At 40.8% G+C, this 14,962-nt stretch overlaps 1 protein-coding gene across 3 annotated transcripts in view; it reads right to left on the bottom strand.

Annotated features, from left to right (window-relative positions):
* Positions 1-1,625: 1,625 nt before the first annotated feature.
* NWD2 (NACHT and WD repeat domain containing 2) overlaps positions 1,626-14,962 on the bottom strand; it is a 156,456-nt gene continuing 143,119 nt past the window's right edge. For all 3 annotated transcript variants that reach the window (XM_075260286.1, XM_075260295.1, XM_075260303.1), the window contains 3 exons: positions 13,887-14,031; positions 10,828-11,417; positions 1,626-6,049 (listed from right to left, as the gene is read on the bottom strand). In XM_075260286.1, the coding sequence (XP_075116387.1) occupies positions 2,120-6,049; positions 10,828-11,417; positions 13,887-14,031 (4,665 nt within the window). In that variant the 3' untranslated portion in view covers positions 1,626-2,119. The remainder of the gene's footprint in view (positions 6,050-10,827; positions 11,418-13,886; positions 14,032-14,962) is intronic.

Raw genomic sequence — 14,962 nt, 5'->3', positions numbered from 1 at the left:
GGCATGTTGGCCAGAATTTTCTGTTCTTGTGTCTGTTTCATTGTCTGGTGCACAGTTGCATATTGGGTGTCAACAGACCCTGCCCACTTGTTGGACAAGGCACAGAAAGTGTTAGAAAATGATGTTTAGAGCAGGTACAAATACACCAGTTTTTTGCGCAAATTACAAAAGAATTCCGTTGAATATTTACTAGTTTATCTGCCTCACTGTTTGTCAATCTGTAAGATTTTATGCAGGATTCCACACATCCTGCAGGCAACACAGGGGTTAATCTCAAGCTGAACAGTTCTTTCTGGTGGCCCACTAAAGGAACAGGGCGTAGAAAAAGGTGCAGACTTTTATTATTTTCTGTCATATAGAAGACAGGACACGGCAGGGAGGCTCCTTCTCTGGCCAGTTGTCTTACAGCTAGACACTGGGCAATAAGAAGAAGGAGGGGTCATGGCGTTCTAATTATATGAATTTGAGACAAAATGGGACCAATGGAAATGAGGAAAGAAAGTGGTAGAATATTTTTGTAATGTATTTTCTGTGTTCAGAATACCTTTAAAGGGAGTCTGTCACCAGACCCAAGGCTATCTGCCCATAATCTTATGAGCATGGATAGATAACACATGGACTCTCGCCTAGTGTCAAATATGATCCAATGTAATATTGCTATTCACCTTACAGCCTCAAACAGATAGACTTGTAGAGCGGCATACATACTGCACTATGGGGCTATAATACAGACCTTTATGGTTGCCCAGCGACACTATAGAAAGATATCACCCTAATCCAGTACATGTTTGAGTAACCTAAGGGTAAAACATAGTCACATGGAGGTACAAGGAAGCCATGAATCCTGACCTTAGAGGGGCTTATCTCTAAAGGTTGGGGAAGACTTGTGGGTCCCTATTTCTTTTTGGAGAGGATCTGCACTAGATCACATCCTTGTGCACTTTTTGTGGGACCAAAAAATGGAAAAATGGAATGGAAAATGGTGAATGGAACATAAGGTTATCGGGATAGAGAATAGAGCAGGGTTGTCCAACCCATGGCCCATGATAGCTATGAATGTAGCCCAACACATTGTAAGCTTACTTGAACCATTATGAGCTTTTTTTGTTATTGTGTGTCATAATGTCACGTCAGATAAATGTATGTACAGTCCTGCTATTTGTACGTATTCCTACATGTGTCCACATCCATGGCTTCCAGTGTGTTATCTTCCAAGGGCAGACAATAGAATTGACACCAACAAACGTCAAATATGCTCATGGTGACAATTGCAACCAATTCCATCAAACCAGGTACTGATACAATAATTTCTCAACTACAAAATAAGATTTTCCACCAGTTTTAAGTTGTCCTCTTTTCTTCTACTTGGGATCTCCTCCATGATTTTAAGACTCTCTAAACTCTCGCCTTATCATTAGAATTATTATGCGAGGACTTTTGGTGGATAGCACAAAAATTATGCCCAGAATTCCATTTTTTGCTCCTCGGCTTTTGTTAGTGTTTGTGTATTTAGTGTGTGATACAAATCTCCTCTTCATCTAAATTTGCCCAGGGACTCCAAAAGCTTGGACAACCCTGATGTCTTTCAATCTATAAATATATGTATTTAGATTCTAAATATCTGTTCTTAAGCATTTAGACTCATTTTATGTCATTTAATTGGTAGATTATGTCACTGGGTACGATGGTCGATTATTTTTCCCGTAAGGCTGCCAATAGCAACCGGTATGATGTCATATTCCTTTTTGTATGTATAATGAAAGCTTAGAATTTGAAAACAATAATAACTCAATGTTCAATGAGCAGTGAAGTACTGCGTCTGTTCCAGAATAAGAAATGTCAATGCGCCTAGGAAGAAAACAGTAATCTGCTTACAAGGAAACAACCTTGATCTTATGATTATGTTTGCACAGGAGAAAATGACTATGGTAGTAAGTTTCCTTCTTTTATACCACAAGTCCTTTAGTAGTGGTTAGATAGTGTAGACCGTATGACAGAGCATTAACTAAGTGCTGGATAAAATTCTGCTATACTCTCCATGATGTGACATATTTTATCCTATATCGAATGATAAGACTCATTTGTAAACATTATTGAACATATCAATCATTTGGTGGCCTCAGTTATTAGCGGCGAAGCTCTGCCCCCTGCAGTCGATGGCCGAACACATTTTCTCATAGCAAAAGTTATGTTTTTTGGTCGGTGTTGACTCTGTTCCTTCACCAGATTCGGAAACCGTGATGGGGCTATCTCTGGCAAACACTTCAGTGGATTCCCTCCATAAGCAGTCAGGTGCCATTTTGTACATGTAGTTATTGCATTTGGGCCTATGAAAGTGTGTTTTGTTATTGAAAATCTGACGGCTATTGGAAGTGGCAATTTTAATTTTTAACGTTGCATCAACCCTATCCACCACAGTGTAAGTGCCAATGCTTCCGTCATCAAACCCTACAACAATATTGAGGTGCCTTTGTGAGAGTGCAAGAAAGGTTGGCGTTTTATATAATGTGCAAGCACCAATGCTTTTCCCATCTGCAAGTCTCATCACGATCAAACTTGAGACGGAATTATCTTCATCATCTTCTCCATTTTGGAAGCAAATGTAGACTAGATAACGTCCATCACAAGACAAGCTCTGCTTCCATATGATTCCCGAAGCGTGTACCACTCTGAGTTTTCCGGTGTTAAGATCTAAAACATTGAACTTTTCATCTCCATGGGTGATAATCCCAAGCTTTCCATTAGGAGAGATTTCAAATTCATTAAGATTTCTTAAGAAGTTACATGGTAGCTGGACTCTTTTACAGATGGCTTCCTCAGCAAGGCTCCAGATGTTCACAGTCTCGGTGGATGTCATGAATACAACAAACTCTGGACAGTCCGGAATTAACTTGAAGTTGATGATGGTCGATCCATCATCACAGCAGAATTTTTTTGTTATGCTTCCGGTCCATAGGCTCACGGCCAAAAGTTTGTTCTTGGTCATTCCAATCAAAAAAGTATTTGCAGTCGTGATAAGTGCATTCTTTAAGGCAGCTAAGATATTACATACTTTATGGCCTGTGGCGAGCCTCCATACTCTGGATGCATTTTGCTCGCATAAAGACACTATAAATTGATCATTATGTGTAATTAACAGTTGAGATATTCTTTGACCACTAATCCGGAAGAGATTTTCACCAGTGCCGGTATGCCATACATATTGATTACATTTGTCATCTGAGGTGACCATCAGTTCTCCAGTAGCTGTGAGTACACCATTTTCAACTGTACCTTCATGTTTAAAGGCTGATTCAATGAAACCTGTGTTAAAATTCCATTTTTGAACATATTCTGATCCATCGAAAGAGTAGATATAATCTCCTCTCCCAGACAATAATACTGTGTGAACAGCTCTCCCAGTCTTGTCAATGTTGGACATTGCGGTTAAGATGTCAATGTCCCAGATAGATAGCACTCCACTGATGGACAGAGACAAAAGTAAGTTATGATGGCTCGATTTTACTAATTTGACTATACTCCCTGAGATCTCCTGTAAACTTGCCATGCACTGCCCAGTGTCTCTTCGCCAAACAAATATAGATGAGGTATTTTCCATGGAAGCAATAATACAGTCACAGTTCCGGGAGAGAACAGCTGATATAAATCGCTCATTGCGTTTTGCTCTAAACTTTTCGGAAACTTTCCACATACGTGTGTCTAGAAGTTCAATGCTCAACGCTTTACAGATTAAAAGTGCACTTTGGTCTTCGGACAGCTCGGTGCTAATAACGTCACTGTCTCCCTTTGTACAATCAAACTCTTCCGTAAGTTGGGGATTGGTTATTTCCTCTATATTCCAAACAGAGAGGCTTCCTTCATTGTCAATCATAACCACTTCTTGGCTTGTATCGAGAACAAGGATATATTTCACAAACCCACCAGAAAATTCTGAAGTTACAGTGGATAACTTCTCGCCAGTGCCTAAATGGAATATTGTGGTGGTATTGAGGTATTGGCCACAAAATGCATATAGCCCATCTGAAGAACACTGGATGCACGTAACTTCGTACCAGCAATGGAAATTATAAAGTGGCCACCCATAAAGTAAATCTATAACATTAACATCTTTACTTGCTTCCAGCCAGGCTAGTGCATGTGTATGAGATAGCGTGAAGCCATTGATTAGGTTTGGCCCACCTCCTACACTTTTGGAACCTTTAACTTCTACTTCCGACAGAAGGCAAGAGTTTATGTTGTCGTAGATTAACAGAGTATTTTTTGCTGTGGATACAACAAGATATTTTTCATCTGCCGTAAGCTTCATTCCCATGATTACAAACTGAGTAGTGGTTATTTGTCTCAGAAGTTGCCTCGCTTCGACATCCCAAGTACTGATTGTGCCATTCTCCAGTGCAGATATAATGATATTTGGGCTATAAGTAGGGAGAACCTCTGTAACATGCAAGGAGCTAGAAGACAAAGAAAGTCTTTCTGGGGTATAAGTCACATCCATCGAAGAGTGCAATGGGACAATCGAACAGTATTTAGGTCCATCTTTATCACATTCTACAAGAAGGTTTCTGAACTTAGGCAAAGAACTCACCACCGGGAGAAGTATTTGCTGTAGTTCAGCAGAAAGTGATCCTGGATTTTTCAGAACCTTGTTTTTTATGCTTTGAAGGGTACTTGCGAGAAATTTCAGCTCTTTCTCTTGTGAATAATTATAGGCTATTTCAATATCACTCAAAGCCCTATCAAATTGTCCAATTTTGATCATCATGTAGAGCCAGCTAAAATTCATTGTAATCCCAGACATTATTTCATCTGTCATCCCAGATCTTGTTAGATGATGTAGTAGTTCTGTCATTTTCCTGTGATTTATAAAAAAAATATCAGGCTGTAGAGGATTGCATTGAAATGCCCATGGCTGCTCAGGAGCCTGCCTGTCAAATTCATTCTCATCATTGTAGTGGATTTCGTCATGTAGTCCCCTGTGTTCATTCGGAATGCAGTTTTCGAAATAGTTATGATCATTGTAGAATGGTTTCTTCCTGCCTCCCGACCATGCACCGAGGAAGTATTCTGCCATATTCACATGCATTTCTTGCAAGTCATCATCGTTGCTGAGATACAACTTTTGGGCAATTAGGTGAAGATGTCTATTAGACCAAACCAGAAGGGTACAATTTCTTATGTGTCGTTCAACTAAATATCCTGCCAGATCTTCTTTAATTTGTGCAATGATTGTATATGGTATCCTTAATGGATTTAATGTTTTGCCATTTGCTACCAACTCATTCATGACATTATTATCGAGAGCCAAAATGTCTTCTAGTTCTACCTCGGTGAGCCCTGTTTTGGCCATTGTAATATAACCAAGTGCTCTTGACACCAACCTCAGTCCACACTTGTTTTCCAGGGAGCAGAATAACTGCTCTATATTCTCATGGACTGTCACACAGAGAGTCGATTCATCGACATCCTTATGAGACCTCCAATTTCGCACCTCTCTAAACGTCAGGTTCACAAACATTGGTAGAGTACACCTAGAAAATGCTTCATTGACGTAGATTTGTTGGCCCGATGTTACTTTCCTCTTAACTCTCAACAGCTGATGTTTAAGTATTTGGCTGCACATTTTTCTGTCTCGTGGAATAAGTTCTATGTAGTTGTCCTCGTTGTTTATAAGGCACCGTAGTTTTTGGAGGATTCCATGCTTGTTTGGCAGTGTTGACAATATGATACGAACTGTGCGTGGAAGATGGATAGGGAGCCACCAAAGTTTCCTGGCATCGTCACTCTCAGTTAGCTGCTCAAGGCTGTCTAATACAAGAACCAAGGGCTTATGATAAGAAGACTCGTTCACCAAATTTAAGAAGAGCTCTCGCAGATCTACAATCTTTTTAGGAATGCTCTGCAGTAAACATCTGTAATTGACAGCTAGCTGCTCGCATAGGCTTTGGAGAAGATAACTTAATTCAGAGCTTATTTCTGTGGATCCAATGAATCTTACGATGACGACAGGATCGCACTCGTGTCCCATTTCTTCTTGTAGCCATGAACAGACCTATAACACATAAATAATTGTATTGTGTAAATTAGATTAGGAAATGGTTAATTACAATTGTTCATTACAAAAAGTTGCGATGGATTAAACTAATATAAACTCATATAACTTGAAATCTTTTGCCCGGACTATTATACTATATATTACTTTACAATACATAAATTCTATTCAATATTTTATCATTTAATTCAAATAAATGTTAATATTTCATTAATATTAACTATTCTGATCTAAATCCTGATGCTCGAAAACCACAAAAAAAAAAAATAAAAAAAAAATTTGTTGCAACATTAACCATTTCACTACCAGGTATATATATTAACGTCTTCTCTATCCTAGACCACTAGTAACATTTCCATCAATTTTATTACCATCCTAGACCATCACCACGAATCCACGGTATCGGTAATAACATCTCTACCACAGACCACCAGGGACTTTGGTACCAATTATTTTATTAGGAAACTGAGGCAGTTCACACTTCTCTACTCTAGACAACCAGAAATGTTGGTATTACCCCCTCTCCTTAAATACCCTATACTATCAACATTCTTACAATAGAAGTCTTTGCACTCATAGACCATCAGGGAGAAAAAAAATATTTTATCCCTTATACCACCCTAGACCTTTAAGAATATTATTATTAACCCACACAGCACCATAAGAAAATTCACTATTAAAGGGATTATCCAAGGTAAAAATATTGGTGACCTATCCTAAGGATAGGTCATCAATATCAGATTAGTGGGGCTTTCTGCAGGTAATATACAGAAAATATTGATGACTGAAAAATAGGTCACCAATATCAGATCTGTATGGGTGTGACACCCTGCACCCCCATCAATCAGCTTTTCTCAGAAGCTGATATGCAGAGAATAGAGCAGGAAGTAGACAGCTATTTGTAATGGAATACTGCAGATCAGCTTCCATTTATTTGACTGGGAACTACGTTGCAGCCACTCAGTTCCAACCCTATACAAAGAATGGAGCTGTCTGCATCCTGCTCCATTCTCTGTCCATTAAATGCCGAGACTTGATAAGGGTGAGGGTGTCAGACACCCACAAATATAAGTGACCTATCTTTTGGATAGGTTGTCAATATTTTTAGCCCAGAAAATCCCTTTAACTCCTGAGACCAATCAACATCATTAGGAATTACCCTTTAAGCCATCATCAGATACCCGCAGCTGCCAGGGTGTCATCAAAGTATACTGCTTGCATGGTGCAGAAGAGTAACCTGGGGGGTGTAAATAACCACAGTTTGTTTGTGTTGGGGGGCAGGTACACTCGATGAGCGTTCCTGTTAATATATCTGTTAATACTTTTTTTGCATCTACATACCATTTAGATATTTGCTTGTTTAATGGGCAGCACGATGGATACGTGTATTGTTGCTAAGTTTCTTTGGGTATACCAGCTCCTCCTACACTCCAAAACCATACAGATGTTGTATATTACTTGCTATAAAATTGTCCCTAGCGTGTGTGCATAAGATAGGGAAATTAGATTGTAAGCCCCATTGGGGACTGGGACTATTGACAATAAAGAAACAAAAATTTCTCCTAGCTTGGGTACAGCTATTTTTTTTTTCAGTACGCATGTCTTATGCCAGCCTTAGATGTTGATAACTTCATCTTATGGGGCTTTTATGGGATCTACCAATGTCCATGGTCCATGGACTTATCCTGTCATCTACTGATTTTGTGAACAGTTATTATGGATAGCTTTCCCAGAAAATAAATGAAACAGCACAAAATTGAGGAATCTGTCACCAGGTTTATGATCCTAAGGATAACATCAAGCATTGGCAGACACCTCAACACCAGCAGTGGGTTACTTACTTCTTACCTTGCTGTACTTTTTAAAAATTCAATGTCTATCTGCTGTAGTGGAGGCCAAGGCTGGAGTTCCCACACATTTGCATTGGGGTCCTCAGTATTCATTATTTGCTGACATACTCGCTCCCTTTGCTGATTGACAGCTTATTCCCTACACACAGTAAAGGGGAAAGGGAGGGAGGGCTGAGGGAAAACTAGGATTCAGGGCTCAACTACCCCTGCAGCAGGAATTTTATGAAAAGCACAGCAAGAAAAAAAAGGAAGTGATCCACTACTGGAATGAGGGACTTAGGGTGCCCTCAAATTTAACATATTAACTCATACTAACTAATTCATGACATTATTATCGAGAGCCAAAATGTCTTCTAGTTGGGGCAACACAGTGGCTCAGTGGTTAGTACTGCAGAGCTGGAGTCCTGGGTTTGAATCCTGCCAAGGACAACATCTGCAAGGAGTTGGTATGTGCTCCCCATGTTTACTTGGATTTACTCCCATACTCTAAAGCCATACTGATAGGGAAAAATATAGATTGTGAGCCCTATATATAGATCACAATCTACATAAAAATGTCTTCTAGTTCTACCTCGCTGAGCCTTGTTTTGGCCATTGTAATATACCAAAGTGCTCTTGACACCAACCTCTGTCCACATTTGTTTTCCAGGGAGCAGAATAATTGCTCTATTTTCTCATGGACTGTCACACAAAGTCGATTCATCGGCATCCTTATGAGACATCCAATTTTGGACCTCTCTAAACGTCAGGTTCACAAACATTGGTAGGGTACACCTATTTGCTGGCACGCCAGCTAACATTGCTGATTGACAGCTTACTCCCTACACACAGTAAATGGAAAAAAAAATCAACCAGAAGAGGGGGAGGGGGAGGGGGGGGGGTTGGGGAAGGATTAGGACTCAACTACCCCTACAGAATGAATTTTAAGAAAAGCACAGCAAGAAAAAAAAAGGAAGTGATCCATTGCTGGAATCAGGGTCTTAGGGTGCCCTCAAATAGAACAAATTCTCCTTTATAAACCAATATGTAGATTTCCTACAACACAGAAGCCTGTGATTCATAACCCAATTTTCAGTAGTCTTGTCTTGATAAACAGATTGAGCACAGTAAACATAATCTGCCTCTGATAAAATAAGGAACATCTGCTAAAATGTGCTAAGTGTACTGAAAAAGATTGTCCCATCTGTATATCAAGACTTAAAATATAACCTACAAAATGCTTTACATCCATCGGAAACTCAGAGCATGAACATTTTTATGCTTAGATCAAATGATTCGGGGGATATTGTCACTCCTTAGGGAGAGACCACCATATAGGTGTGTGGAGATTTGTTAAGCCTTTAGCACTCCACTTTGCAAGGAACTATGGGAAGAATATGCAAATCCGCCTTCCATGATGTAATTAGGAAGACAGTTGCTGCCTCATTGTTGCAAACCAATAGAGGGCGCTCACTGGAATGTGCAAGCCTGTCTTAAGACAGGATTCCAGTGAAATAACCCAATAATGGCTGCTCCCTTTAGCTTCATGCCCGACCTTCCAAGAGGCCTTTGTTTAGCAATGACGCTGGGATTATTACCAGGTTATAGTCTCTCAATCGAGGACAGCTGTTTCGATCTGGTTGGATCTCATCAGCCCGATGTAGAGAGGACTATAACCTGGTAGAGGTGAGAGGCTTAGACAGGGTTCGGGGGATATTGGCACTCCTTAGGGAGAGACCACCATATAGGTGTGTGGAGATTTGTTAAGCCTTTAGCACTCCACTTTGCAAGGAACTATGGGAAGAATATGCAAATCCGCCTTCCATGATGTAATTAGGAAGACAGTTGCTGCCTCATTGTTGCAAACCAATAGAGGGCGCTCACTGGAATGTGCAAGCCTGTCTTAAGACAGGATTCCAGTGAAATAACCCAATAATGGCTGCTCCCTTTAGCTTCATGCCCAACCTTCCAAGAGGCCTTTGTTTAGCAATGACGCTGGGATTATTACCAGGTTATAGTCTCTCAATCGAGGACAGCTGTTTCGATCTGGTTGGATCTCATCAGCCCGATGTAGAGAGGACTATAACCTGGTAGAGGTGAGAGGCTTAGACAGGGTTCGGGGGATATTGTCACTCCTTAGGGAGAGACCACCATATAGGTGTGTGGAGATTTGTTAAGCCTTTAGCACTCCACTTTGCAAGGAACTATGGGAAGAATATGCAAACAAAGGCCTCTTGGAAGGTCGGGCATGAAGCTAAAGGGAGCAGCCATTATTGGGTTATTTCACTGGAATCCTGTCTTAAGATAGGCTTGCACATTCCAGTGAGCGCCCTCTATTGGTTTGCAACAATGAGGCAGCAACTGTCTTCCTAATTACATCATGGAAGGCGGATTTGCATATTCTTCCCATAGTTCCTTGCAAAGTGGAGTGCTAAAGGCTTAACAAATCTCCACACACCTATATGGTGGTCTCTCCCTAAGGAGTGACAATATCCCCCGAACCCTGTCTAAGCCTCTCACCTCTACCAGGTTATAGTCCTCTCTACATCGGGCTGATGAGAGCCAACCAGATCGAAACAGCTGTCCTCGATTGAGAGACTATAACCTGGTAATAATCCCAGCGTCATTGCTAAACAAAGGCCTCTTGGAAGGTCGGGCATGAAGCTAAAGGGAGCAGCCATTATTGGGTTATTTCACTGGAATCCTGTCTTAAGACAGGCTTGCACATTCCAGTGAGCGCCCTCTATTGGTTTGCAACAATGAGGCAGCAACTGTCTTCCTAATTACATCATGGAAGGCGGATTTGCATATTCTTCCCATAGATCAAATGATTTCAAGCAAGAGTATAAATATTTAAAATTCCTAAGTTTTTGTAATATTTAGGTTTTAGGGTTTTAGTCCCATTATAAGACACGTAAATCCAACAATTCACTTAAGATTTTTAGTTACCTTTTTTGCTACTTCTGCTAAGAGGAGTGTTTTTCCAGTGCAGGGTCCACCATATATTACTAGCGGGTTGATATGGCCTGATTTGGAAGGCTGTATGTATTTATGAACAAGGCTTAGCGCTTCACATCTGTATTCATAAAAGGAAGAGTAGGTTCTACACAAAGACAAATGCTGTAAGATTTCATCGTAGAGAGAATCTGTCTCGGTTTCAAAATTCTGTTGCACAGTTGCCTGGATGATATCAATCATGTCCTCGTAGAACTGCTTGCAAAGTCCTTCCACGTAATGGTTCTCCACTTCTTGAGAGTAGCCCAGTTTCATGTCACAATGTGTCACTGAAGTGTAAACCCGTAGATTGGATGATGCAACGATCGTAGGAATAAATTCATCCCTGAGCTTTACCATCTTCTCAAGGGCCTCTGGATCTCGCACGGGCTTTCCTTCTACCTTTATCACATCTGTATACCTGGACATCTCAGGTATTTTCACATGTTTTTCAATATTGGAAATTTTCCGAATATAGCAAACACATTTTTTTAAAAATGCCGCTGTTTGTTTTCCTAATGCGAAGTCAAATTCATCTTCCAAGGCTACGGAAAGCAAAAATATTCAAAAACCAATGCTGGTTAGTAGGTCTTCTCCTCTGGATTGCCAAATAACTATTGTCCATGTGGCCCCTTTTCTGAAATTGATCATGAACTGAAGAAAGTAAATAAGGAAATTGATAGAAAAATCAATTTCCTAATATTAACTACCGTAATTTGTGTAATTTCAGACTGGAGATGCACCATTTTAGTAATTCAGATAGTTTTTATCATGTAAATTAATAATTTTATTTAAAAGGTGTATTCCTAGAGTCATAACTTTTCATGTCTCCATAGAATATGGGTTTCTGACTGCGGAGAACCCACAGTTGGAACTGTCATAATGTCTAAAGGAGTGACTAAAATAACTGAGACTTATAATAAGATAAGATAAGATAATGGATCTACAGTACACGTGTCACCTCTCCTCCGTTCAAATGTGGGACATGTGAATACCATTCAAACGATGGGATTCCCAGCGATCAGAGACTCATTATGGGATAAACCCTTTAATAAAATGCACAGTGAAAAAGAGGAAAATAATGCATTTTGGGTTATCAACATAAAGAGGACCTTTAATATCTTCATGAAAGCACGGTTTTATATATATAGCTAGAAAGCCGAATTCAGCGCACTGTTGGATTTCCCAGTATGTGCCCCAGTGGAGGAGTTTTTGCACCGATCTCTCCCCTCTGTCACAAGAGCGTTCCTCATAGTTCAGCATCATCGCAGAGTGGTAAGGAACAACGCCTCTGACAGTACAAGGTTATGTTACAGTACTGTTGGAGAGGGGCGTTCCTCTAAGCCTAGCGATGACGTTGAACTATGAGGAACGCCTTTCTGACAGTGGTGAGATATCAGTGCCGAAACTAGCAGCACTGTTATCTCCACCCCGGGCGCATACCAGGAAAGCCAACAATGCATGGAATTCAGTACACTGTCAGCTTTCTAGCGGTATATAAAACCGCACTTTCATGAGGACATGAAAGGTCCTCTTCAAATGGGTTTTCCCATGATTATAACCATTTTAAAATTTGTAGATAATTAAAAGTTAATTATTTTTGCAAATATAAATAATGAAAAATTTTGCTGAATTGTAAAGATTTTCTCTAATCATCTTAGGGAGCGTTCACACTACCGTCGGTGTCCGACAGGTAGTGTCCGCTCCTAGTGTCCGCTCAAAATCTGTCACGGACACTAGGAGCGGACACTAGCTGTGTCCATGACACCTGTCATTCACTTGAATGGGCATCGGGTGTCACGGACACAGCTAGTGTCCGCTCCTAGTGTCCGTGACAGATTTTGAGTGGACACTAGGAGCGGACACTACATGTCGGACACCGACGGTAGTGTGAACGCCCCCTTAGTGGTGACAGTCTATTATGTTGTTAGGATGCCAATGGATACAACCATGACTACAGGAACTTGGCCATGATTCCTTTACTGTGGCCGTGTTCAACCGATCAAGACAAAGCAATAAGATGGTTATAGAAAATCTTCCCAATTCTGCAATATTTTTATTGGTTGACTTTTTGCTCCAAAACTTTTTAAACTTTTGGCATATTGTTGGCACATCTTACATTGCATTTTCAGCTATGCCCCTTGTCTAATAAGTCACTTCCACTTCCAACAAACCCCCATTTCAACATATAAACAAATGAACACAGTTTCATTACTAAATTTATCCCATTATTTGTCCCATTATTTTGCAGCCTACAAATGATGAGACTAAAATTAAATATATGTTACATTTCCTTTAAAGTGATTCTACCATTAAAACTTTTTTTTTTTTTGTGTGTGGATAAGACGTCAGAATAGCCTTTAGGAAGGCTATTCATCTCTTACCTTTAGATGTGGTCTTCACTGCGCCGTTCCTTAGAAATACTGGTTTTTACCGGTATGCAAATGAGTTCTCTCTCGCTGCCAGAGAAGTGTCTCCAGCGGCTCCTCCTTCTGCGTCCAAAGCATCATCTTCAATGTCTTCTTCCGGAACAGGCTCGTAACTTCTAGGCCAAGGGCCTTGGGCAGAGCAGACTGTGCAGGCGTACAGGCCACGGGAAAATGGCCGCTTGCACAGTATTGTTAGCGGCCACTTTCCTATGGCCTGTGCGCCTGCGCAGTCTGCTCTTCTGAAGGCCCAAGGCCTAGAAGTAACGAGCCTGCACCGGAAGAAGACATTGAAGATGACGCTGCGGACGAAGAAGGAGCCAGCGCTGGAGACGTTTCTCTGGGACGCCCCTATTGCTGTTTGAGCGCTGGGGCCCGGCTCCATTGCTGCAAGAGAGAACTCATTTGCATACCAGTAAAAACTGGTATTTCTAAGGAACGGCGCAGCAGAGACCACGTCTAAAGGTAAGAGACGAATAACCTTTCTAAAGGCTATTCCGACATCTTATCCACAAAAAAAAGGTTTTAATGGTAGAATCCCTTTAATTGGCACCCTCCAAAAGACCCTATAGTGAAATGTATACTTACCAGATGATAGGTATCTTTTTGCTTGGCTGGATTTCATCTTTCCTTTCTCCTGAAGCAACTTTACTGCAGTGTTAAAAATATTTTTGATCTCTTCTACTGCTGCACGCCACTTATTCTCATTGGCCGATCTTGTGGAAGGATCTCCCTATACAAGAACAATCAAATACCGATTACAAGAACTGCATTGCCTGAAGTCATAGTAGTTGTGGTTTAGTCAATAAATTTATAATAGAAATCTTTAATCACACTAGGCAGTGCTAGAGTAAAGCTCCTTAGGCCCACCACAATAGGTCCACGTTTAAAGGAAGGAACATGAAATATAGACAATGCACCGAAAATTAAGAAAATTCCAGAATTTCACTTTATATGCTCCTTGTTTACTTGGTTCAGCTTCCTGCTATGTAACTTCCACAGTAAGCCCTCTCACCTCACTGCCTCCCTCCCTCCCTCCCATACACCCTCTCCTCCCTGTCTCTCTAGCTATTCCACCCACTACTAGGTCTTCCCAACTAACTCTGCCCCCCCAACCCCATTATATTTACCCCTCTTCCTTCCAGTCTTCCTCCTATGAGATGGCTCCTTCCTCTTTTCTGATTATGCCGGCGCGTACAATAGTTCCAGTGCTCTCTGTGCTCTGCAAACCAAGGATCCACCTCTACAGCACAGGTGTGGGAGCAGCTCCAGCAGTCAGAAAAGAGCAAGGAGCCGTGCCACAGGAGGAACACTAGAATGAAGAGAGGTAAGTATAATGGAATGGATGGGGGGTGGGGCGTGTGTAGAAGTGATATTCCGTTTCTGGAAATGGGGAAATGGATCGCCACTGCATAACCACATGACCGCCCCAGGGATAAGGGTAAATATACATTTTTGATAAATTATGTTATTTAGAAATTAGGTGGGGGGAGGTTGATATAATTTTATTATTTTTTTATTTTGGGTCCAACACTTGGAATCCCCATCAGCTGTTCTCAGCACAGTGCCTCTACTATGTAGAGAATAAAACTAGTACTGGCAGTGGTTACTGGAAAAATGTACACATACGGATGGGTATTTTGAACAAATCTCCAGAAAATTTT

Source organism: Leptodactylus fuscus, chromosome 1 (genome assembly GCF_031893055.1).
Source record: "Leptodactylus fuscus isolate aLepFus1 chromosome 1, aLepFus1.hap2, whole genome shotgun sequence".
In the NCBI taxonomy this organism is placed as follows: domain Eukaryota; kingdom Metazoa; phylum Chordata; class Amphibia; order Anura; family Leptodactylidae; genus Leptodactylus; species Leptodactylus fuscus.
The sequence above is the reverse complement of the archived record's forward strand: the minus strand, read 5'-3'. Positions and strand labels throughout refer to the sequence as shown.